The sequence below is a fragment of the Ursus americanus genome, chromosome 31 (assembly GCF_024610735.1).
Source record: "Ursus americanus isolate L20-20 chromosome 31, mUrsAme1.1.p, whole genome shotgun sequence".
Taxonomy (NCBI): Eukaryota; Metazoa; Chordata; class Mammalia; order Carnivora; family Ursidae; genus Ursus; species Ursus americanus.
In genome coordinates, this window is record NC_142157.1 from 13,705,608 (window position 1) to 13,729,968 (window position 24,361).

Genomic DNA, 24,361 nt, shown 5'->3' on the forward strand with positions numbered 1-24,361 from the left:
CCCCCCCCACCCCCCGCCTCTGAAGAACGTGGTGTGATCTGGAAGGATTTAGAGCTGTCAGATTGTGACAGGTTAATAAGTAATGGGCAGCACTTTACAAGTGATTTCTGGGCTAAAAGCAGTTGGAAGGTTCTGAGGTTTTGTTCTGAAATCTTAGCTGAGAGTTGGCAGCAAAACACCGCATTTTAAAATTATATTTAAAGCAAGATCAGAAGACATTCTCCAGGCTGATTTCATGTCTAGTTAAATATCCGCAGCTTTTATGTACTTGCACTTCCTTTTTTCATTGCTTTCTGCTAGATGTGAGGACTTAGAATGGGCACTATCTTTTGCAGATGTTCAGACTATTTCAACATCCCTCTGACTTTGCTCCCCTCTAAGAGACAGCGTGAGTGTGTCTGAAAAGTAAGCCATTGGAATAAGTGAAACATTTGGTCAGCATGTGTTTGTTTAAGTCGGGCGTGTGTTTTTGGGTCAGAAAATTCCATTGGTTATTTCCCCAATTTGATTTTCTCCAAATTCAGTTTTTAAAATGCCCATAGATGATGATGGTGATAATGATGATGATTAAAAAGGAACTGGGGCACATTTCCTTTTAAAAGCCGTAAACCTCACAGCCATGTATCTTCTTGAGAGTGCTTATCCTGTATATTGTATTATAGCTGGAAAGAGAAGTTTCAGTTTCTTTTTTTTTTTTTTTAAGATTTTATTTATTTATTTGTCAGAGCGAGCAAACATAGGCAGAGGGAGAAGCAGACTCCCCACTGAGCAGGGAGCCCGATGCGGGGCTCGATCCCAGGACCCTGGGATCATGACCTGAGCCGAAGGCAGACGCTTAACCAACTGAGCCATCCAGGCGCCCCGAGAAGTTTCAGTTTCTAATGCAAAGGTTAAACGTGGATTGGAAGACAGTTTTGACCAAAATTCTGTCTTGGTTCTTAAGGTCTTCTTCCTAAACATTTCATTTAACACAATGTTAAAAGCTTTAAACACAGGGACTATTGGTTCTTCAGTACACTTTTCCATAATGCTCCTTGACCTGTCTCCCCCATGCACCCCTGAAATCTCCTAACCTAATCGTAACTCGGACCAACTGCCCGTAATGCCCACGATTACAGGGTATAAGGGTGATTCTTCAGCCTGACGGCCAGACTTCTGAGCCGTTTAAGCTTTTTTGTTGTTGTTGTCGATCATACAAATTCTCCTTCTGAATGTGTTGTCCATAAAACAGAGTCTTGGCTGGGTATCTCATGCGTTTTTAAAATGTTCTCCAAATGATAGAAGTGGCTTGGTAGAGAAGCTAAAGTGTTTATACAGTTTCTCTTAGAGAAATAAAATTCTTTATCCTAGATCGGATGTCCCGTTTTCACAAGATGATTGCTGAGAAGGTTATAGGCGGCGTCTCTGTTAAAAAGCATTGCTTTCTGTTAACTAGAGATGTGCAAGCAAGCCAGCGCTCCATAGCCTTAATTGCAGAAATGATCCACACTGCTAGTCTGGTACACGACGACGTCATTGACGACGCAAGTTCTCGGCGAGGAAAACACACGGTTAATAAGATCTGGGGTGAAAAGAAGGTACGGTGTTTTTGTTTCCTTTTCATCTTCTTACCCATTCACACGCTCTTTGGATTGCATTTACTTTTTAGATTTGTCTCATTAAAAAGTAAAATATGCTTCCTCAAATGCAGCCTTCCAACTTTCAAAATAGTATTCACGTCTTGTGTGTGTACATGCATGTCGTAATAGAGAAAACCACAGGAAAATAAGCTTCGTATTTCTGGCTATTCACAGTTTTATGCAGAATTCCTTTTGGTTATAGGGAAAGGGATTTTCGTTGTTATCCAAAAAGCATATCTCCTGAGGAACCATCCATTTGACTTTTGGGCTCAGATTACGCAGGTCCAGTTTAATTCTTTAACCGTTTATTGACGGCCCTGTGCAAGAGTATCACGGCAAGTAAATAAGGAAAGTTAAAATACTTATGTGTGTGTATCTATATATCTTAAATATAGATATGTGAAAAGATATATATACATACACGCATCTACTGTGAAAATTATACATGTTTAAATAGAGGCTCTATAATTGAATTTGGTTCATACATGTATATTTTAAAGCCGATTTCCACAGTATTTTATTAGCATCTCTTGAAGGGGGAATGTAGAATGGGGACTTTTGCCTGAAGATCTTTAAGTCACGGGTTGAAGGTGGGAGTGGCGCTGAACGAATGAACGGGAAGGCGTCCAGGCCTTCTGCTCGGAGGCGGCGTCCCCGCAGCACACGCCTCACGAACAAAACACGAGTGTGAACAAGGTTTCCCTCTGCTCACCTTCCTCACATGTCTATGGTACCGGGTTCCCTCCTGTTTTCTAACCGCCCTTATGAAAAAGAAGGAATGTGTAAGAACTGTCATCTTCACATGCTGGTTTTACTTTCGCGTACGTGACTTTGCTGTGTACCGAGTCCTACGATCTCATTGACAAATCTTTTGTTTCGCATGTGAAATTAAAAGGTTTTGTGTCCTATTGACAGAATTCCATACCTCAGAACGTTGTTTCAAAAAAACGTGTGAGGGGGTGCAGTTTCATTTTGGAGAGGTCACGGGTACCTCTAGGACACGTGCCTACAGGCGGCTGTCCGTTTTCAGGGCCCGTCCTGAAGCTTTATTTCGGAGAACAAATTCGGGTCTTCTCCTTGCCTAGTTAGTCCCGACCAACCGTCGTTGTACACACACACACACACACACACACACACACACACACACACACCCCTCCCCCCACCCCCCACCCCCGAGATCCCCTCTGCTGTTGGCGGCTTCTTTCAGCCTGAGGCTGGTCTGCCAGCCTCCTCCCCTTCTCTGCCTCTCATGGAAGGTACCTGTGCTTCCGATAAAAATCCATTCACACAGCGCCTCCTCCAGGAGCCCGGGTTCCAGCCTTTCCTTCAGCCCCTCACCCAGCGCTCCCCAGCGCCCAGTCTGGCGGCTTCACCTTCATACGCTGGAACCTTTTGGCCTCTAGGATCCCTGGGGCCAGGAGAGGAAAGACATAAAAGCCTAGAGATCCAGAGCCCTAATGATGGAGGGGTGGATGAGGGATATATATGTGTCCATATATATCATCCTGGGTACAATGACTCTATACATGTATATTTCTGTTTATGTCGAGATAATTTGTACAATATGTTATATAAAATGATTAATAGGTAAACATACCGAACACTAATTTTAGATACTAGAGAAAAGACAAAAAAATTGAAATGTGATGTTGAAAATTTCTATGAAATCTAGCATTTACAATTTGTAACTACACTATAATAAAACTCAGGCATATCTTTAAATATGAAAATAAGTATATTTGATTACAGTGTATAATTCAGTTATGTATAATTTATAACAAGCTGTAAGTACAGTATGGGCACCTACTCCCAATCTAAAGAAGATTGGAAAAATATTGATTAGTGCTCACTACAAAAAATTTTTTCTAGGAACAGGGGGCAGTGTGTATAGCAAAGAGCATTGAACTTGGAGCCAGGATGCCTTGGTTTGCTTTTCACTGAAAAAAGCACACGTTGTGCCAGGTGCTGGGGTGTGCCCGGCGCCAGCTGAGATAATCCGCAGCCCGGGCCCCCAAGGAGTTGGGTAAATAGGGCATCATCGGTGTTTGAAGACAGTGTGAAGACCCCAGTATGCGAGGGGCGCCGCGTGCACGTGCACGCGCACACAGAGGAGAAGCATCTACAGACTGAGGGATCCCGGTGGACTTCCTGGAAGTGTCACCCAAGCTAACTGTGCGGCTGAGTCTGCCCAGTGAAGAAGGGGAAGGATTTTCTGAATAGAAGAGACAGTCAGTGCACAGGCACAACAGCGTGGTGTGAGCAAAGCGCGAGGGTTCCAGCACGTCTGACCCGAGGGCCGCTGCACTCTGGTGCGGCCGCGGCGCGAAGCCGGAGAGCGAGATAGCGCCCGTCCCCCCGGCATTCACTTGCTGTGCTCTGAACTGGAGAGAAGGACTGGGTAATCTCTGGGAACCGATCCAGTTCCAGCAATGTCCCGAATCTGTAACTGATTATTAGAGGCCCGCCAAGGAGGAGGGAAGGGAAGACTTCCCGCGGAGATGACCCCTCCCTCCCGTCCTGCACGTCCTCTCTGACAGCCAGCTCCGTTGTGGGCTCCACTGCTCTGATGCTTTTCTCCACTGCTCTGATGCTTTTCTTTTTTTTTCTTCTTTTCTAGGCTGTTCTTGCTGGTGATTTAATTCTTTCTGCGGCGTCTATAGCTCTGGCACGAATTGGAAATACAGCTGTGATATCTATTTTAACCCAAGTTATTGAAGATTTGGTGCGTGGTAGGTTAATTCTGACTTTTCTTTTTTATTCAGTCCCAGTCTAACTAGCCAGGCAATCAAGCCATATGGCAAGTGACCCTTTCTTTCTTTCTAGGTGAATTTCTACAGCTGGGGTCAAAAGAAAACGAGAACGAAAGATTTGCACACTACCTTGAGAAGACCTTCAAGAAGACGGCCAGTCTGATAGCCAACAGTTGTAAAGCAGTATGTACGTTCTGTCTTTGTTCAAGTTAAAAAAAAAAAAAAGCCTCATAGCTCTTTCTTGGGAGCTACTTTTCCTGAGGGACATTTCTCTGGAGAACCTTAAAATAGTAACCAAAATCCCAATAGGTCATTGAGAAAAGGATGACATCCCCAAACAGCGGAGAGCTTCTGCTGTGGGTTTGTTTTTGCGGTCGTCTTTTGCTAGCGGACATTCACTTTTCATCTTTCCTCCCAAGAGCAGAATCAAAATTAGCCCTCTGCACCCGGTCTAATCTCCAAACTGTGTGACGTTTGGAACAACTTCTCATAAATAATTGCTTTCCCAATTGTCCCGTATACCATTTCTGCCATTTACCCTTAAAAACTAGCGAAGTGCTTTGTCCTTAAATATGCTGTTTGCCCAGGAGAAAATGCCTGTTAGATTGTCCTGGTGTTCTTTGGCCTTTGTTATGAGTAGTAGATCTTCTCGGTCTTTTTACATGACATATAAACAAGCCATTTTTCAGGGCACCCTGGTGTCTCAGTGGGTTAACTGTCCCACTCTTGATCTCAGCTCAGGCCTTGATCTCAGGGTTGTGAGTTCAAGCCCTGTGAAAAAAGAAAAAAAACCCACGCCATTTTTCTTCGGGTATAAATCAGGTGTGAACCATCCCTTCTTCTCTGCCTCCCTGGCTTTCCCTCCGCTCTTCTTTTTTTAAGAAGTCCCTACTCCCCTGAGTCTGGAGGCTACAGCATGTGGTATTCAGTGCTGTCCCCTAAATGAGAGCGGGTTCTCCCCATGGCATTGCTCATATGACTGCGTCTCAGCCTACCCTACGTGGCAGACGTGAGTGGTGGGCAGGCCCTGGCCCCTTGCGGTCAAAGCAGCGACAGAGGGAGCCCTCCAGGGCGCAGACGTGCATTGCTGCCCTCGTGCGCTCTTACTATTACTGCAGTTAGAGCTTTTCCTCAGGCCTCTCCAGTGAGAAAGGTCTCTTGCCAACAGTGGCTCAGTTCTGAAAAGTGTCAAGAAATGGATAACTGAGTCATAAAAGGATGAGGACATTTTCTTTCTAAAAAGACGTAATGACACCTCTAAGAAATGTGAATTACGTAGAACGTGCTGGCCACGATTTCAGCCATTTTTGTCTTTATCGAAAGGGTCGGTATTTTATTTCCAAGGAATTACAGGTGTGGTTTTTTAAATAGAGAGATGGATGAAAATATGGTAGCCAGTAGAATGCTGAATAAAAGAATGACTGGTTTTAAAAGGGAGTGCCATCAATCTGTTACATTAACCCTTCACTGACCATCGTATCTCTGATGGTCAAAATCTCCATGAAGACGGAGCGCCAATCTCATAAGGCGAGCTAGGGCCCTCGGTGAGGCTCACGGGTGATTTCACAGGCTGGACACGGCAGCAGGAAGCGCTGGTGGGTAGCGGGGCCGTTGGAACTGGACACGCTGAGAGTCGTCGTTCACACAAAGTAGACATCCCACAGGCACAGGGCCGCAGCACCCTGTGAGAACCAGAGGTGCTGATGCCCTCTGTGATCAAACCCTATGAAGGGCCAAGGAGATGGACCAGAGGCACCAAGGAAAGCCTGGACTGTGGTCCCTATCCTCTCTGTTTGGAAAGCCAGAGACATTCTGTCCTAGCCCACGTACTCATTTATAAACTGCACCCCGTTCTTCACAGATTAGCAAGGCTCCGGGAGACGTGTGTATTAACATGGCTCAGCCCTTTTTAAAAAATGAGATGCTTTATGCTATCCACTAGGAGGCATGCTGGCATCATCCCACAACGACCCACTTTTTCTGTGATTTATTCCTAAACCCCAGAACTGTTAGAATAATAAAGCAAAATCATAGTGTGAGCGTTCTAAATAAAAGATTCTATATTTAAGTGCCTATGGGTAGAAATATTCCAGAGGTGTTACATATTCAAAAGGGCTATTTTTATATACTCCTGGTATTCAAAATGCAAAGACATGTGGGGCTCCAAAAGTTCATGCAAAGCAAACTAGAAGGGCCAAAAAGAGGGAATACAGAAAATTTAAACGTTGGGATTATTATGGAATAACTAATAAGAGTCTAAGATGTTACGGGAATTTGAAGGAAATTGAGCAGCTTATAATTTATGCTAAGATACCACCCCCCTTCCTTAACCACTTGTATTTTCAGTAGAAATGGTATAAAAATCTAAGAGAGGGCTATCTTGGATTGTTTTAGGACAGTGATTGATATGAAAATAGTAGTAATGTTGTTAAATAAGTGTTATTTATTTGTATACATAGTCACGCAGAATACATTTGAGCTTACCAATGAAGGCTATGATTTGTTCCCCAGAAAATCTAATGGGAATGAGATCTGAGAGGTCCAGTGGCCCATTCCATGTTAGTCAGACAGTGGCTGAGCTGGGATTTGAACCTAGAACTGGGTGTGGTAATCCTGTATTCGTTTTTCATTCTTTTTTTTTTCTTTCTTTCTTTCTTTCTGAATTTCTCCTCTCTCCAGTGCTGCATGGGGCCTGGCATCGATGGTCTGTCTTCCTGTTACTTTATTTTCAAAGCCATGGCGCGTCATTACAGGCTTTTGTTCTGTGGCTTGTATTTGCGAACAGACTTTTGGTACGATATTCTTACCTCATCTGCAGATAGACCTTATTCCTATTTTGCCAACTGTCATAATATTGTCATAAGAAGGGGAAAATTTTTCTGGTTCAGGATCCAATCCAGGTTCTCACGGTGCATTTAGCGGTCGTGAATCTTCAGTCTCTTCTGGAACAGTTCCCCAATCTGTCTGCGTTCTTACGTTACCGTGAACTGTTGAAGAGCACCGGCCGGTTATATTGTTGGACTCTCGAGCTGGAGTTGTCTGCGACTTCGCACACTAAGATACAGGTTATGCATTTGGGGCAGGAGTACAGCAGAAGGGAGGCCGCCTTCTCGGTTCGTCCTGTCCGGGGCACATGACGTCGCTTTGTCCCGGTACTGGCGATGTTCACTTTGACCACTTGATTGTGGTGGTGACTGCCAGGTTTCTTCACTTGAAAGTTACTATTGTTCCCTATCTGGGAAGGTATTTTGAGATTATGTAAATCTGCTTCTTATCAAGCTCTCCGGTTTTCACATCTAGTTATGATTGTTTCGACTTATTCCCACGATGGTGGTGAAAGACAGTTGTGCGAATTCCATCATTCCTTCCACGCCCTGCTTCTCCAATAGAGTGGGTCTTCTGTTTTAAGGAAGATCTTATCTATAATGGCTCTTGCTTTCTTATTCTATGGATTATAACCCTTTATTGTTATTTATTTAAATGCTAAAGGATCCCATATTTGGCCAGTGGGCAAGGCCCTTTAATCTGGCTCCTGTGTCCTGTTAATCTGTCTACCCTCTTCCTTCTTTCCGCACTTTCTTAATTTCTAGCAGGAGGTGTTCCAGGCCTATCGTGTTCTTTCCAGTACTGGGATTCATAGTTTCTCTAAGGAGCCCTGTTCTTTCTGGTGGAGAATGGTGTTTAGAAACCAAGATCCTGCCCTAGGTATCATTGGGCCCTCCCAGTGGACAGTATATATATAAAAATGGGTATGCATCTATCTTGGGCTTTTTATATCTCATCTACGTGTATTTATTTTATGATTATGTAGTTCTTTATTTTTAAGATTTTATTAATTTGAGAGAGAGATAGCAGGAGCAGGGGGGAGGGGCAGAGGGAGAGGGAGCAGCAGATCCCCGCTGAGCAGGGAGCCCTGTGAGGCTCACTCCCAGGACCCTGGGATCACGACCTGAGCTGAAGACAGACGCTTAACCGACTGAACCACCCAGGCACCCCTCATCTATGTGTATTTAAAACCATGAGGTAACGACAGGATTCATGATTTATTCTAGCATTCCTTCTTTCCATACAGTTGACCTTTGAACCACATGGGTTTGAACTGCACAGGTCCTTCTGTGCGGGTTGGTTGGTTTTTTTTTGTTTTGTTTTGTTTTTTTAAATAAATACAGCACTGTGAAAGTCCTTTCTCTTCCTTATGATTTTTCTAATAACATTTTCTTTTCTCTAGCTTTATTACAAGAATACAGGATATAATACATACAACATACAAAATATGTGTTAATCGAATGTGTTAATCAGTGAGACTTCTGGTCAACAGTAGGCTGTTAGTAGTTAAGTTTTGGGGGAGACAAAAGTTATAGGTAGATTTTCAACTGCACGGGAGGTGGGGAGTGGTGTCGGCACCCCTGACCCCCATGTTATTCAAGGGTCAACTGTATTTGTAACTCCTTTCCCTGAGAGTAAGAAGCTTGGCTCCCATTTTCCCCAATATATTTATTTGCTCAGTCCCCTAGAATATACGATAGGGGCTTAAAAATCGGTAACTAGTAGTTCAGTATTCGTTTACAGCTCCTTTTGTCTTTAGCCTGAGGATGATATAATCAAAAATCTGTGTTCGAAAGTTACTTTTCACCCCTTTTCAGTGTGGTTACGTTAGTATTTGACATATAGGTGAGGTTTTTTTACTCCATTTTAGGGGTTCCCTCCCAATCTTAGGGATTTTGTGTTTGGGGTTGGAGGCTGCTGTCGTTTTCTCGTTTTCGAGTGTATGAAACATTGACAAAGCACTGCGCGTCAGAACGGTACCGCAGGTGACTGCCCGCCAGCCCCCCACCTGGCTCGGCAGCCTCTCCTCCCCCCTGCGAGGAACCAGGCTCAGTTTCTGCTTTTTCCTTCCTGTGTTTCTCGGTACACAAATGAACGACACACAGGCTGGGATTTCCCCTTCTGTCTTACAAGGAAAAGCAGGATGCTGTGCCACTCTCCCTTGGCACCTTGCTTTCTGCGACTAACCAGGTATGAGGGAGACCATCCCATGCTGCTCTGTGGAACCCCTTCTCGTTTTGTAAACAGCCGCCTCGCATCCCATCGTGTGGAGGCGCCGTGCTTTTTCTCAGCCCCTCCTGCCTGCGGGCATTCGGGCTCCTAGCACCTCACAGTGACAGGTGAGGGCACAGTGCCACACCGGGCGTGTGCTTCTGAGTTGCTGGCAGTGCACCTGCAGGCTGGCTTTCGGGGTGACTGTGTCCGTGGTTTTGTTGCCCCAGCACCGATCTCCGCAGCCAGGTCGGGCCGTTACCGTGTTTCCACCGGCCGTGAATGCGGGTGTCGACGTCGCCGGCAGCCTCGCTCAGAGTGGGTCGCGAGGCTTCCCGCTCCCAGGAATGGCATCGTGGTGGAGTTTGAATTCGCATAGCTCCTTTCTAAAGGAACCCTGAACAACTTTTCAGGGGCTTAAGGGCCATTTTTCTATCTTGAATTTTTGTGACTTGTCTATCCGCGTCCTGTCCCCGCTTTCTAGCGGGTGTCTGGTCCCCCATCCCCGCAGTTCTAAACAGCTCTTTATATAGTAAGAATACTAGCTCTTGATCCGTGATTTTATGTTGCCAGTGTTCTCCCCCGATACTTTTAGTTGGTTTTTGACAACAACCTGTTTTGATATTTTTATGTAAGAATGGAGCTCCAGGAATCTCCACTGTTTTTAGTAAGACACGATACATGTGCGTATCTGTCTGACATGGTGGGCGCACACACTTAAGAGACAACAGAGATAATACCAAGTGCCCGGCCCCTGCCCGTGCGATCAGGACTCCGCAGCCTTTCCGAGACAGGGCGCACCAGAACGTTCCGGGAGGTGTGGCCCTTCCTCGCCAAGAGGCACAAGTGTACCCCATGACCTGGCTGTGGGCCTGCTTCCCGCAGGACGGTTAGCCAAGCGCCTCCTCCATTGACTTAAGCCCTCCTTGTCCCCCAGCCACGTCCAGAACGATAACTCTCCTCTGACGCGGGGACAGGAAGCGCTCGCGTCCCGCCGGCACACCTCCTTTGCGCTTTTTGTGTTGCGTGGCCTGTGACCTTCCGGCTGGGGAAGGACAGACCCCCGCAGCCCCTCCCCAGGGTGGGGGAGCAGGATTCTCTGTGAGGACCGGCGTTTACCCCGCCGTGGTGGAGATCCGAGCAGAAAGGGCCCTTCCCCGCCTGCGAAGCAGGAGCTGCCCACGGAGAGACGCTCGTTTGTGGGTTAGCGCGTGAGCGCGGGCCCGCAGCCGTGTGCTTCCTGAACCGTACGTCACTTGACCCCTTCGAGCTTCCGTTCTGTGCCCAGCAGAAGCAACGTAGTGAAGTGTTTAAGAGCACGGTCTCTGGAGTCAGACCTTTCGGGTTCGGATTCTGATCCCGCCATTTCCCAGCCCCGACACATCTGGGGCGAACCCTCTGCGCCCCCGGGCCTCGCTCGTGAGTGAGCTGACCCGCGGGCCACCTCAGAGCAGGACCCGCGCCGACTGAGTGCTGGGGAACTGTTCGCCCCTCGCAACCGTCAACCGCGGAAACGCTGATGGGACGTTGTGAGGTTTAACTAAGCTAATGTGAAGTGCTTATGCTAGGTGCTCCCTAAATTTGAATCCGGCAAGTTTAGAAATAGAATGGAGCGTTGAAGTGGCTTTTGCTTTTCGGGAAGAAAGCTGGCACTGCGGCGCTATTCTGTGTTGAGGTAACTGCGTGAACAGGAGCGCTCTGTGAAGTATTTCCATCTAGAAAGGGGGTGTCCCCGTGTTCTGAGCTCAGCACATGCCCGCCTGCCCGAATCTCGTCTGCTCATTCAGCCAAGTGGACGGCTATCTTGACTCTTGCCGAAGTTTCTGAATTGCTTCACATGTGGTTTCCTAGATTCTGTAGTTTGGTTGGAAAGAGGACGCCCTCCCTGTAGCTGTTATGAGTTTACTATTCACTCAAGGAAGTGGTCACCTGACCTTTCACGACGCGCACATTTTCATCCGAGGGCGTGCAGCCAGACGTGCACAGTCACGGGCCTCCTTACGTCATCAAAAACATCCTCTGGGCTGAGCAGGTGGTGGGATCTGGCTTTTAGTAGCCGCGATGCAGGGACCCTGCCCAGCTCCTGCGTCTGCACCGGGGGATGCGGAGGAGGATTATTAACAGTAACAGCACACATCTAGTGTTAGAACCAGCTGCCAGGCACCGTGCTGAGGTTTAAAAGTAGCATGACATGCATTCCTTACAGCAACCCGAGCTAAGTGCTTTAGATCCTGCATTTGACAGAAGGGGGAAACCCAAGCACAGAAATACTGAGATCACGTGGTGTCGCAAGGGGCGGAAGTGCGCCCCTAGCGGCCTGACTGCAGAGCGCCCCCAGCCCCAGTCCCCACGACCGGCGCCACTGATGCCTGTGCAGACAGGGCCCCGACGAGGGGGCCACGGAGGCAGGGGCTGAAGCCGACGGGGCTCTTCATCATCAGTAACCCACTACAGGCAGGACACTGATGCCATCTGGCTTTCTCGTGCACTCAGTATAGACATTTCCTCTCCAGGGGAGTCGATGTCGCCCCCCCCCCCGTTCCCCCCTTTTGGTTTTTACCCGGTCTTTGTTTTCTAGAAATGCGGCAGGGCCCGCTTAGCACGCTTAGCAGAGCAGTGGGAAGTGCGCTCAAGTGGCCAGTGCCAGGTAGGGTTTTTTGAGTTTTAAAAAGACTTAGAAGTCCTATTTCTCCTCCACTGAAAAGGGGGGGTGGGGAGCGTTTATGTAGTTAATTACTTCTTGCATAAGAAACAGAGAAACAGTAGGACCAGTGACGGCCCTTTGATAATGAGAAAACAGTATCTCTCTGAAGTGTGAGGCTTGAGGCTGTTACAGACATGTTGGGAAAATAACTGCATTTGAGAAATAAGTGAAATCACCAAAAATTATTAAAAGAGAGGAACTACAAATGAGGAAATATATGGCAACATTGTGTGCGATTAGAGCAGATTAGGTATCTATTCCTAAAATAGGGGCTAAATCAATAGAAAAATAAAAATAGAGCCAACATTTAGGCCAGTTTTGCTGAATGCTGAAAGCAGTGAGAAAGAGGTCTTATCCTAGGGAAGGAGCGGTGGAAGGTAGCTTCCCTAGAATTTAAGAGAACAATCTGAGATCAAGGCTGAAATCCCTTCTCTAAGAACACAGGTATTCTGTGGGTGTCTGGTCTCATTCTGATGGCGGGATCTCCTGACCACGCATAATACAGCCTCACCGCCTCTTATTTAAGGGAGTGGATGTATGCATCCTTGCACTCAGGGCTTGGCTGCCTTGCTCGTTGTCAGCAACTTTTTCCAGAATGATCTTTCTGCTTCAGGTCTCTGTCCTAGGATGCCCGGACCCAGTGGTGCATGAGATTGCCTATCAATATGGGAAAAATGTGGGCATCGCCTTTCAGGTTGGTCCTCTGCTTTTTAAAAACATGGCCCATTGGCACAGGGGGAAGGGTAGTGATGATGCCGGCGTGGCCGTGCTCCTGACATTCCTTTTTTCCGTCCATAAGCTGATAGATGATGTGTTGGACTTCACCTCATGTTCTGACCAGATGGGCAAACCAACATCAGCGGACCTGAAGCTTGGGTTAGCCACTGGCCCCGTCTTATTCGCTTGCCAACAGGTACGTTTCCCAAACTTGCTCTGACACAGTGCTTTGTGTCTTCCAGGCACAGCTGATGGGGGAGTTCAGATAAGGGAGATGTGGGAAAGCATTTATATGAGAGACCTCAGGTCTAGATTGGATCCTGGCCTCTGTGACCGAGATGTTGGGACTGGCTGTTTTACTTCTAAGCTTTATCTGTGTCCATATCGGTGACGCTGAGGAGATTACAGCCTTCCTCCCAGGGCTGTTGTGAGGATGAACTGAGATAATGTTCATGGAGGTACTTTACAAATTAAACGCTGTGTGCATTTAAGGTAGCATGATGATAATTTCCATATATTTTAGGCACTGACAAGGTGAATGGTTTCCGCATCTTGATTATAGGACTGGACTTGGGGTATCCCTTGGAGCCCCTTAAAAAGGCACAGGAAGGGCCTCCGAGCATAAGAAATTCTGAGAAATTCTGCAGTTCTAGAAGTTTAATGAGACTGCTGCACTCAGAGAGCCTTGGCCATTGCCTCAAAATGTCAAGAAGTCAGTGGAATGCACTGCTAGAACCACATAGTTCCTTCTTTCTCCAGATTGAGGGACTGTCCATTAAGGAAGTAAGTAAAGCTGCCTTCATATTCTCCCTAATGTGGATGAGAGTTTAGGAAGTGCAGATGCTGCAGGGACTGTGAGGCAGACGTTTCCAGAGCCTGCTCTGGAGCCTGGCCACATTGCTTGGGGCTGGTCCAAATGTGCTTTGAAGTAAGTGGGACATTGGCTGACATTTGGACGTCTTTTTAATAGATTTTCATCTTTGTAGTATGTTTAATCCAGTTAAAACTCGGCAAAGCAGTAAGATGTTCATCACCATGCCATGAAATTAAAAAATTAGCTCTTTGGTCTAAAATTTTAGTAACTTTTAGTCTTTCTGAGATTTGTGCCTCTATTCTTTCTCAGAATTTACAAAGATAAACTATGTCTTCCATAGAACTCAGTGATTCCATTATTGAAACCAGTGACCTTACTTTTGATGAATTTCTGATCCAAGCAAGGAGAGATCTTCTATCCACTGTCTAGCAGAGCCGTTAACCAGGGTAATTCTCCTCAGAGGAGGCCGATGGCTTGGAGGGGCTGGGCCAGGACAATATACTCGTGGACAGCAGTCAACTGAGGAATGAGGGCTCTGAACAGAGATGTTGGAGCCCTTTGTGGAAATATCTGTCCTCACTACCAGGCTCTGTCCTCACAGAATTTTGAGGCAGAGGTGAGAAGTCAGAGGCGTGCTATGAATGGGTCCTTTCTCCTACAGAGACGAACTTGTCATTCCAAAAATCAAGGAGAATTTTAAAACGTGTGCTAAGTTCTGACAAAAATTTATACAATCCCCTTGTATACATTAAAGCATGAGTAAGGAACATTATATTTTTTTACCATTAACCCACATAAAAGTTGAGGACTCGTGAGCCATGCCCCAGGCTAGAAAGATCCGTCACTGCCAGCCATCTAGACAACTGCAAACAGTAAGCGGTCTGTCTGCTCCTGAGAACCTGGCCAGCAAATGTGAGTGAGGATTCCTGGAGCGAAGCCCTGAGGTTATCAGGATGACTAAGGAACAGGTCTTTTCCGAAAGAAGCTTGCAGTCTACCAAAAAGCTTTGGGTGTCGTACTTTTAGAAATCTTAACAGTTACAAATAATCGTCATGAGCCCTCGTGACACTGACAGCTGAGTCTGTACGTGTCTGTAGGATGATTAAGAATGGATGCCTCTTCTGATTGTTTCACCGTGAGCATATTTCAGAATAAATGAATTTGCTTTCCTCTACACAAAGGAGTAATGAATAATTCTCCCTTCAGATATAGTGGGTCAAGGGGTCAAAATGGATCACTCCTACATATTAATGAGTGAGTCACACATAAGAGATTAAAAATGCTGGTTTAAAAAAAAGGCAAGGAAAAGGAACACACAAAAGCTCACAGCGTCCCAAACCGCAGTGCTCCGGTGTCTCACTGGGACATGCAGCGTCACGAGGCACCCACTCACCCTCACCAGACAGCACTGTTCCCATCTGCCTGTAAGGCGGTAGGAGAAGGACTGAAAAATTGCGCACGGCAGCCTTAGAAAAGGGAACACACAGAGGCCGAGCAGGAAGTGACTCCGGACAGAACTTGTTTCCTAAGTTGACCGGCTGTTGTGTCCTGTGGGCACAGGCAAAAGTTACTCAAAAAAGTTTAAGTTGTTCTCAAAGAAAACATCAAGTGTAGGCTCTCCCGTGGATTACATTTTCAAAAAAGGGGATTCTTGGCCAGAAATGTGTGAAAAGATTAATGGGGCCAAAAGTGATTTTGAGTAAAACGAATTCCAAAATAACAGACTTGCAGTATCTCCATTTAATGAAAGTGCATTGTTTTCATGGTTTGCAAAGGATCTTTCGTACGTTCTCTCTAACCTCACAACTCCTCTTTGTGGTAGGTATTATGCCCACTCTACAAATAAGGTGATGCGCAAACCTGGCCAGAATTAAACATCTGGTAAATGGCACAGCAGACAATTAAACACCAACTCCTCTAAGACCAGTATTCCTCTCACTCCACAATGTCCTATTCTGGCCAGCGCTGGCGTTGCTGAGAGCTTGTCTGACCCCGGGGGGCTTCCCGCAGAGCAGGTAACCTGTGTGCTCTGAGACTGGCGGCAGGCGCTCTGGGAGAGCCTCTGCGTCGGCTCTCAGGATGTCATTAACCTCCCCATTTCGTGGAGTCCTTGTAAGATGTTTGTAATCTTTTTCTATAGGTGGGTGAGTTTTGTTTGCCAATTACTAAATTAGCCTTTGAATTTTTCCATCTGTGAACACTGAGTCTCGACCACAACGAGCCACTTTGGGAAACCATTTTTCCTTTTTAACACAGTCGTTGTCTTGAAATAGGAATTTGTTCCTATCCCAGCAACTTAATAGAAACTCCCTCTCTTTGGAATTCACTATTTTTGACATCTCTCTAAAGAGGTTTCTGGGTACCAGTTGGTACAAGGGATTTAAGAAGAATTTCGGGATTTCTGGAGAGGTCCCAGTGATGACGGTGTCGCTCCATCTATATGCGTATACATACTTACTGTAAGAACAAAAACGTCATGTTAAGTCTTTAAAAAGAGTATGTAAGTTGGATCTCGAGCTCTTCAGAAACCAAATGGGAGTGTTTTTTGGGTTCTTTTTTTTGTGTGAGATTACATTAGTTCTCAATCCTTTAAAAGATCTTTTCCTTTCTTCTGCTTGTCTTATTTGTAAGTCACCAGCCCTAAATGTCAGCCTTAGCCGCACTCCCAGCTGCCGTCAGCAGCCCCAGCCCCTGCACCAGCTGTACAAGCTTCTGTTACTGTGACTGGCTGGTCCCCTAGTTACCCAGGTGTTGTTTCCGTAAGCTCACTACATTTATTGATCACCTTTGTAGTTTAGCTTAGGGATGTATTTCACAGTTAGAATATGATTTGTCCTACTCTTTTTTTTTTTCAAAGATTTATTTATTTTAGAGAAAGAGAGAAAGGGGGTGGCAGAGACAGACCCCTCAAGCAGACTCTGCTGAGCGTGGAGCCTGACTTGGGGCTCCATCCCACAACCCTGAGATCATGACCTGAGCCGAAACCAAGAGTCAGACTCCCAGCCGACTGAGCCACCCAGGTGCCCCTGACTCATCCTACTCTTAAAAGGTCACCCTACCCTCAAACTAAAACAGCCTGGACAAACAGAATTTTCTTAACTTCTCACGAAATCTGTAAGCAGGCAACTGTTGTTCCCATTACGCTTCTCATTTCTGCTCCACATCACAGTAAGGGGACAGGCGAATGCCTAGGGGAAGAGTTTGGTATTTGCATATTAAAATTGCACACACTACATGTTTAAAGGAAGGATGTAGTCACACTCATTGCAAATATTTTCTTCAAACTTGGCTTTCTTGATGCTTTTTATAGTCAAAGGAGTCCGCACACAGCACATTTTACCACCCTTGTTGGTACGGAGAAAGCTCACGCACCATGAACAAGGTCATTTTACTTGATGCCCAGGACAGTGTCCTGTCAGTTCTGAGGATATGGCCTGCCAGAAGTCCGATTTTGGAACACCATACTAAGACAGATGCTTACTTGATTTGGCTTTTTTACCACTAAAATTGATTTGAGCTTCCTGATGTATTTCCTATAAAGCTTGAATTGTTCTATTCTTAAAAGGCCAGTAACTAAAACAAATTACCGGTTTTCATTTAAGAACTAACCATTTGCTGGCCTTTACATTTTATAAGCATGTGAGCAGCCTCGACATGTTGAGAACTTTGTTCTGACACATACTTTGCTCTGAAAGGAACATTCTTAATTCTACATCTGTCATCATCCGGTTGAGGTTTTTCTATGTGTGCCCTATTTTTTCTTCTAGGATTACTAATACCGTGGTGGTGGTTACAGGACATCAACTTCAGGCTCACTGCCAGGGAAAAACTGGCAACTGCTGTAAGCACTGATGTGTCCAGAACCAAACATATCTTACTTCTTATGTCATGGAACCAGAAGCTGTTAGAGCTAACGGATTTCAGCTCATTTGGTTAAGCTCCCTCGCGACACTGAGGAGGTGGCTAGGACCCACAGGTTACGGAGCTCACTCGACTATGGAGGCACCAGGACTAGAGCTCCGGTCTAGAAAACGAAGTGATCTGGTGTCCTGACTTCCTGATTTTGTTAATGGTGACAATTCTCCTGAATTGTTGCTATGTATTGCAGAATATAGATTTTATCTTCTGTGTAGCTATTTTCTTTTTTTCTCTTACTGCCACAGCTTAACTTTGGTCTTTATAATTAACTACAGTAACGTAACTGGCCTCTCTACCTCTACCTCCTCTAATTCAGTGGTTCTCGAACTTGGCTACATATTAAAAATACCTGGAGTGCTTTTAAAATCTTGATGCCCAGACCCCTTTCCCCCCGCCCCAGCCCACCAGCCAAAAGAATCAGAGTCTTTGGGAGCAGATCCAGGCAGCCATCAACTTCCTGACTCCAGTGTGCAGTCAACATTGAGCGACCCCTGCTCTGAGCCACTTGACAAGCTGCTACGGTAGAGCTCTGCTCATAGTCCCTCTGCTCAGATAGCTCAGTAGCTTTCAAGTGTCACTCAGTGTAGCACTAAAAGTAGAATGCCTAATTCCCACCCTCATCCTCGGCCACTGCTTCTCAAAATGTCAGCAGAGATCAGAATCCGTATCATCTGGGAATCTTAGAAATGCATGCTCAGGCCCCAACCCTACTGATCAGGAAACTTTGAAGGAGCGGCCCAGTAGGCCTCTGGTGATTCTCATGCAATCTAAGTTTGAGAACTCTAAGAGAAGCCAATAAGGAGATTTTAGGGATGTACTTTGTTCCTTCACTCTTTCTGAGTGTTGGACCTAAGAATAGAAGTAGAAAGAACACCAGAATGAACAAGGATCAACAGCTGCCTCTCCTGAGCACCAGCTCAGTCCCTGGGCATGGAAAATGGATGTCTCTCTCAGCTCTGCTTCTTTAATTGATGCAATTTATTGCCCCCCCAACCATCTAAACATTTAAACACCTTTGTTTTTTCCTATTGTTACAAACTTAGTGTTAGAACATTTGACTCTCTCAAGAGCAATAAATAGATTTTCTTTCTTTATGGTTAGTTCCCAGAAATGAATGCTATGATAATGAGACGGTTCCGTTTGCCTGGAGATGTGGACAGAGCTCGACAATATGTGTTACAGGTAAGATTGTTTTACAAAGAAATAAGGCAGGAGCAGGTACAATGCGGCAGAGTTCTGTTAACCAAATGTAACAAATTTTAGATGCAAAACGAAGTGTGGTCAATTCTTGACAAAAATTTAAAAAGAGACACCTATATAATTCTTTTTTCTTCTAGAATTCTTTCTAAAGACTAATTTAATTGGCCTTGGGTAAGGCTTGGACATAGGAATTTTTTGAAGCTACCCAAGTGATTCTAATGTGTAGTGTGGGCTGAGTCCCACTGGTTTGAAACCAGTCTTCGCCAAATCCACAGGCAGCACTGCTGCCCTCCAGTCACCCAGACACGCCTCCTGGTGCAAGCTCTCACCTTTGCCACCACCAGGTTATCAGGCGCTTGCGGCCATCACCTTAGTATTGGCCGTCCCTACTCCCCCCTAGAATTGCCATCCGTGGTCACTTAAGAACCCACGGAGGCAGACTGTTTCACCTTCAGGGGCTGTAAGCCTATTTCAGATACACTGCCACATATCCTCAGAACTTTTCTGTAGAAGCCAGATCTTTTTCATATATTTTCACTTTTGATAACTATCTTTTTGAGAATGAGCTGTTTCCAAAATCCAAACCCAAAGTCATTTGGAGCCAGTCGATCTAATGAATGAGATGGGGTGAGCAATTTTTAGTAAGCTAATGTGTGACTTGAGATCTATGGTTAGTGCAGTATTTAAAAGAATTCCAAATAATTACCTTTCAGATTTCCAAAAAGCAAGACCCCCTCCAAAGAATGTACTTCTCTTAACTCTATACTGTTAAGCATCATAATTTGCCACCACCTCTTTGGAGGGTAGTTTGGTAGTACTGGTAAAAACTCAGTATGAGAAGGGGCTGTAGCTGATAAATGTACCTGGGAGACGTTCTGGTGTCAAAAATAGTATTACTGAAGGCCGGAGTGAGAGGTGGGACTGAAAAGAGGGAAAATTAACTGTCGGTTTTAGCAAAACAGTGAAGATCCAGCAAGCCTAGGCAGAAATGCATTTAGAAAGGTACAAGAATGGTCTCTTAAATTCTCCAAAAACCGCTAAATCCTAGCTCCCTTCACCCAGAGCTCCTTCCCAGTCCCTATTCCTTCATTACATTTGAATGCACAACTAGGATTTACTTAGTAGGATTACTGAACAGTTGATTAAAGCTTGCTGAGACCAAGATGAACAGAAATACTCAGGCAAAAATATGAGTGGGGGGTGGAAAAATACTGTATCCATAGAACAAGAACAGGATATTAAAAAAAAAGAACAGTAAGAACAAGCTCTAAGAAAGTCTAAATGATTGTGGAAAAACTAACTCCAGAGGAGGGTTATAACGTGAAATGAGCAAATCTTCAAAAACATAAACAGCAAGGGAAGAAAATGAGAAAAGCTGCGAGAAGATCAGTATGATGAGGTAACAGGTATCTCAGAAAAAGAATCCAAAAAGAAAAAGAAAAGAGTGGTCAGAAGAGTTCAAAACTGGCTCAGTGTATAGCAAAAACCCTGGATGCTAGAAAACAGTAGGCAAGGCCTTCCAAATGATGGGGAAACATTTTCAACCTAGAATTCTAAATCCATTCAAACCATTCGTTAAATATGAAGGCAGAAGTTGTCATCACACACTGGAAAGTTGATTTCCAGTACCCATTCCCTGAGTGAGTTATCTGTGGATGTATTTCAGTAACGGCATGGAAACACCAAGGAAGAGAAAGCTGCAGGCACTCAAACCAGTGGAATGAACTAGAGTTTGATGGAAGCCTGCCGGGGAAGGCAGCTGTCTGTCTGTTAGGGCTGGAAGGTGGTCCGTCCAAGCAGCGAACCAAATGATGAAAGCAGTGGAAAGATATGGATCAGGCAGTTACATTCAGAAGGGCTTCTGTACACTCAGGCAGAGCAGACGAAAATGCATCCTATTTTCTATCAATTGGTAAAGTACAGAAAATCAAGAGGCCTTTCAGAGTGACGTTAGGAATATTCTGAATGACAGTGGGCTCCTGAGCTTGGAACGATGTGGAAGGAAATGACAGTACAAGACTTGATTCTGTAGTAAACGTATCTTTACGTTATGGAAACAGTGTTTTACTGGTGTTCAGCTTTTAGAACCAACATAAAATCATGGCTCCAGAAGAGAATACAAATCTCTATAGTGTAAAGGAATAAAGAATGGGCACACTGGTATCCTTGAGAGAAAGTAAGTAGTCGGTGCTATATGATGACAAAAGTAGTTAACAGCAGAACTAAAGATGGTAACAGAATTATCAAATCAAGAGGCGCAGGGTGGATGGGCTAAATCCTCACCTTTCTCAGCAGAAAGGCAGTAGATAAGTTACTAATTAAGACATTAAAACCAGCAGATAAAACTGGTGTCTTTGGAAGAAGGGAACTGTTGATTTCCATCATATGTGCTTTTTTATTATATGTTTTTTTAACTTGAGATTTTTTTTCACTTAAAAATAAGGGAAAGTAGGTGGCTATTTGATATTAATGAGTTAGTTGCTCTGCATGCTGGCAGAATAGAAATGTGCTTCAATCTGGTTAAAGTGCCTCAACGCAGTAGGCAGAGGAGGCTGGAATGATGAGCTGGAGAGACAGCACTTAAGACACAGTCTGGCTATTTATTAACCCGATCTCCACAAAAATACATTTTAACTCTCTGTCATAGCAGAAATGTAAGCGCTGCCCCAGTGAGTGATGCGTCTGTCCTCTTTTGCTCTGTACCCCCCCCCCCAGAGTGACGGTGTGCAGCAAACCACCTACCTCGCACAGCGGTACTGCCACGAAGCAGTGAGAGAGATCAGCAAACTTCGCCCGTCCCCTGAAAGAGACGCCCTCATTCAGCTTTCAGAAATTGTCCTCACAAGAGATAAATGACGACTCTTTCTGTTATTTCCGGCAGCTACTTTTTACCAGACTGTGCCTAAAGAATTTTGTGAAATATCCTTTGCTTCATGTGCAGATAACCAAAAATCGTTTCAAAAAATCATTTCAACCTTATTGATGGGCAATTTTTTTTTATTGGCAAAGTTTTTCAGAAAATTTTTAAATGTAATTAAACCATCCGAATCTGTCACTCTAGTCCTGTAAATTCTAATCGAGGTATCTTGATGGTTATATGTGGTATTGTTTACACTGTTAAGATCCACATGTAAAGCCATTACACAAATAAATAATCAATGTTAAAATTCAAATGGTTTATCGTGTTTCACCATAGGAGTAAAGGTCACAAAAATTGTGAAGTCTACATTTCAATCCACATTAGATTTTAACAATATCCAAAATTTCATATAGGAGAATGGTTTATTATAAAAGACTGTACATAAAATTTAGACAACAGGTTATATACAAAATTAAGAGAACATTCCACTTGAAAAAATGAAAAAGGTAGCTAGCTGATCACTAGTGATACTGAAATCATGTTTAAAATTAACAAAGGCAAAATGCATATACAACAGTCACATTGATTTGGTAGCAATAATGGCCTTTAATTTTCAGAAATAAATGTTTTGCACTAGTCTTACCATTTACTATGCTGTTATAAGTCTGTAATGCCCAGTACATAACTGTAATTTGAAATCCAAACAAATCCTCACTACACAGAAACCCACACTTGAGTGCTCTACTTTAATATCCTAGGCAATATAGAATTACACACAAGAAAAAGACATCCCTCCAACCTTCCCTTAAATAAAGAGGAGACACACAAAGTGCATGTGTTGCATTTCAATTATTTCAAAAGACAATATAAATCTGTTGGTCAGGTATATTCCCTGTTCACTGATTAATACAAGATCCACCTTTTTTTCAAATTATTTTCTTTTTAAAACCTTTTTATGTTGCTAGTGCCAGGTAATGGATTAAATAGCGCCTATTCAAAAGTCAGTTGCACCCACTTCTACAAAAACAACATGTAAAAGATACTTATAATTTCCTTTCATTGAACCCAGTATACAACGATCCACTGGAAACCCGAAGGGCGGATACGGCAGTCCTTGAGAATTTTTACTTACAGAATGTGCACACTTTAACACATTTTCTTAGCTTTGAAAAAGTTACTTTAGAAAAGGAATTCAATAGATTGACTTGTAAATACCCATCTCAGATTTTAAATCTGCAAAAATCAGTCACTGCCATTGGGACAGGTTGAGATAAGGCTAATATTTTTCTTCCAAGTTAATATATTGAGAAAATAGAACCATAATTCTGCAATAAATCAGTATCTTTTATTTATTTATTCATTTATTTATTCATTTATTTATTTATTTTAAAAGCAAACCAGTGAAGGAAAGGACAAAAACCTTTGGTTCACTTATGTATTTATGAATGGAAAAAATTTATAATGCAAATTCACTCATTAAAAAACTTAGGTACAAATTACAACATTACAGATAACCCTTTGTTTTGTTTCACATGGAGACCTTAGAGACTCAATTCATTTCAAGAGACCTAAGTACTAGTACTCCAAGTAAATATTACACAAATTGGAAGCATCTTGAATTTTTTTAAGTATATTTCAATACATAAATTTGTATGCATGCTTTAAACAAATAGTATATTTCAAGAATGAGAAAGTCTGAACAAAAAGTATGACCAGCACCAGGATTGAAATTTTCTGATTTTAATATTAGTCTGACATAGCGTTAGTAACCATGCTGCACTGAAACATGTAATGGTACAATCTGAATCATGATTTGTTAAATATTATACCCCACACCCCCAGAATACTTAGGCTGGTCATAAAGTTAACTGTGTAAGTAAGTATATAAGCATAATCAGTTATGGACAGCCTCTTGTATAAATTGCCGTTTAGCAATACACAAACTGCCTCAAAGATGTATGCTTACAGGTAGACATTCAATTATACCAATAAAACAGCATGTCCTGAAAGTATGGGCACATTTTAAAACATTTTAAGACAATTCTGTTAACCATAATAGTCCCACAGTATGACTGAGTAATAAGAAGAACCTACTTTAAAAGCAAAAAAAATTAATCAGTATAGTGCATGATTGATTCAACATAGTTCCCAGGGAACAGACCAGTCACTCGATTGCAGACTCCTTCATACCAGCCATCATCATTCTTCTTTATTACGTAAATGATTGCACCCTCCATAAACGACAGCTCATCATCCTTGTCTTTTGTATAATCATATATTGCCACAACTATGGAAAGAACAGTTGAAATACCATGGTAAGTGCACTATTTACAACATTTAACTGAATTTTAAAATGTAATTCCAGTTAAATCTATAGTAGAGCAAAACCAACTATTTGTACAAATACTGTTAAACTGGTAAAAACAGGCAAGTCAGTGGCCAACGATGTGTCTAAATCACTGGCTTGATCGTAGGACCAAATTGACAATCTGACTACAGAGAAGTCCAGAGTTTCAACCAATCTATCCAGGAAAGATCCCTGAATTTTCTTATTTATTAGATGTTTCATTTGTTCAAATATCGACTAAGCGCCAACCATTGCAAAACACCATTTTCCAAAATACGTAGTGGGCAAAGCTACAGAGCCAATCAGTACATCAGGTAACAACCCAACCTGTCTAATTTGAAAATACACATATCCTGGGAGGTCAATCTCATCCTACTCATTCACAGAAAATATGC

The 24,361-nt window shown here is 43.8% G+C and overlaps 2 protein-coding genes across 18 annotated transcripts in view; one reads left to right on the plus strand and one right to left on the minus strand.

Annotated features, from left to right (window-relative positions):
* PDSS1 (decaprenyl diphosphate synthase subunit 1) overlaps window positions 1-21,781 on the plus strand; it is a 44,129-nt gene extending 22,348 nt beyond the window's left edge. Inside the window, exons 5-12 of one of the 6 annotated variants that reach the window (XR_015722418.1) lie at window positions 1,436-1,577; window positions 4,237-4,348; window positions 4,443-4,552; window positions 12,724-12,804; window positions 12,910-13,023; window positions 17,409-17,482; window positions 18,661-18,741; window positions 21,475-21,503. Coding sequence is in view for 5 of the 6 variants with exons in the window: in XM_045775366.2 (XP_045631322.1) it covers window positions 1,356-1,577; window positions 4,237-4,348; window positions 4,443-4,552; window positions 12,724-12,804; window positions 12,910-13,023; window positions 18,661-18,741; window positions 21,475-21,615 (861 nt within the window). In the remaining variant the exon portion in view is untranslated. Of the gene's footprint in view, window positions 1-1,350; window positions 1,578-4,236; window positions 4,349-4,442; window positions 4,553-12,723; window positions 12,805-12,909; window positions 13,024-13,389; window positions 16,501-17,408; window positions 17,483-18,660; window positions 18,742-21,474 lie in introns of those variants that run through there. The other 5 variants (XM_045775363.2, XM_045775366.2, XM_045775364.2 and 2 more) reach the window with 5 other exon arrangements.
* Window positions 21,782-23,343: 1,562 nt separating this feature from the next.
* ABI1 (abl interactor 1) overlaps window positions 23,344-24,361 on the minus strand; it is a 122,186-nt gene continuing 121,168 nt past the window's right edge. For all 12 annotated transcript variants that reach the window (XM_087857610.1, XM_087857611.1, XM_045775362.2 and 9 more), the window contains one exon: window positions 23,344-23,906. In XM_087857610.1, the coding sequence (XP_087713736.1) occupies window positions 23,731-23,906 (176 nt within the window). In that variant the 3' untranslated portion in view covers window positions 23,344-23,730. The remainder of the gene's footprint in view (window positions 23,907-24,361) is intronic.